This window comes from Lipotes vexillifer, unplaced genomic scaffold (assembly GCF_000442215.2).
Source record: "Lipotes vexillifer unplaced genomic scaffold, Lipotes_vexillifer_v1.1 scaffold394, whole genome shotgun sequence".
Lineage (NCBI taxonomy): Eukaryota > Metazoa > Chordata > Mammalia > Artiodactyla > Lipotidae > Lipotes > Lipotes vexillifer.
This window is the reverse complement of record NW_006791731.1, coordinates 558,258-559,352: the sequence shown is the minus strand read 5'-3', so window position 1 is coordinate 559,352 and position 1,095 is coordinate 558,258. Positions and strand designations below refer to the sequence as shown.

The following is a 1,095-nucleotide window of genomic DNA, read 5'->3' as shown; positions in this document are numbered from 1 at the left end:
CAGGACTGCATCCTCCCTGCGGCCAGAGCCCAGTGAAGGCCCCCGGGCACAGGACCACCCCCGCCGGCGCGGTCACCCCCAGCCTCATACTCACACTGCCACGGCCACCAGGCAGACAGTCGGGCGGGGGTTCCAGGCGACACTCTTCACCACGCCCCCCACGGGCACAGTCCTCACGCAGCGGGCGGAAGCCACCTCCCAGAGCCGCACCGAGCCATCGTCTGAGCCTGAGCACAGCGGATGGGCTCTCAGCACCCGGCCCCCAGCCCAGCCCCCATGGCAGGACTGCCCCACCCGAGGCCCACCTGATGCCAGCCACTGGCCACCCGGGGAGACACTGAGGCAGCGGACGAGGTCGCTGTGGCCCCGGTAGACCTGCAGAGAAGGGGCGGTGAGGGACGGAGCCCCGGAACTGTGCGCTCCCGGCCGCCCTGCCCTGTCTGCTCACCAGGGCCTGGCACGTGGGGAAAGGCTGCAGGTCGCGTGGCCGTGGCAGTCTGGGGATGAGGTCCTCAGGGTCCACGTTCACCTGGGAGAGGAGCACGTGGGGTCAGCTATATCCCCCCCCCCACTCCCCGCCCCCGCCCGGGAGGCCCCCCGCCGCACACCCTCATCTTGCGCTGCCGTGGGCACAGGTAGAGGTCAAGGCAGCGCTCGAAGCGCTCCTGGATGAAGCGGCCGTACGCGGGCACAGCCCGCAGGCTCGGGAACCGGCGCGGCAGGAAGTTGAGCCTCCTCTCGTCGGGCTCCCGCTGCTCCCAGGCCACGCGCTGTGAAGGCAGGAGTGAGCCCGGAGCGCGGGGCGGGCGGGGGCGGGCGGACCCCGGCCTGCACCAGGCTCACCTCCTCCTCGCTGGGCAGGTACTCGGGAGGTGGGTTGTAGGACTCGGCATGGCCCGGCAGGGCCAGCTTGGGTGCAGGCACGTGCATTTTGTGGCGGCCCAGCACCGCGTTGGGGTCCTCTTGGGCCCACAGCGCGTAGAAGCTGGGGGTGGAGTCCCGAGGACGGCGAGGCTGGATCCAGCCCATCTTAATGGCGTGCACCATGCGGGAGACCTGCAGAGGCGGCGGGGTCAGGGCGGCGGCGGGGCCGGG

The 1,095-nt window shown here is 71.9% G+C and overlaps 1 protein-coding gene across 1 annotated transcript in view; it reads right to left on the bottom strand.

The window, feature by feature from the left end:
• The window catches only part of BOP1 (BOP1 ribosomal biogenesis factor), a 19,435-nt gene that overhangs the window by 1,168 nt on the left and 17,172 nt on the right, over positions 1-1,095 (bottom strand). Inside the window, exons 9-14 of the mRNA XM_007464604.1 lie at positions 844-1,056; positions 609-770; positions 449-529; positions 306-375; positions 95-227; positions 7-16 (exon numbers count right to left, since the gene is read on the bottom strand). Of these exons, the coding sequence (XP_007464666.1) occupies positions 7-16; positions 95-227; positions 306-375; positions 449-529; positions 609-770; positions 844-1,056 (669 nt within the window). The remainder of the gene's footprint in view (positions 1-6; positions 17-94; positions 228-305; positions 376-448; positions 530-608; positions 771-843; positions 1,057-1,095) is intronic.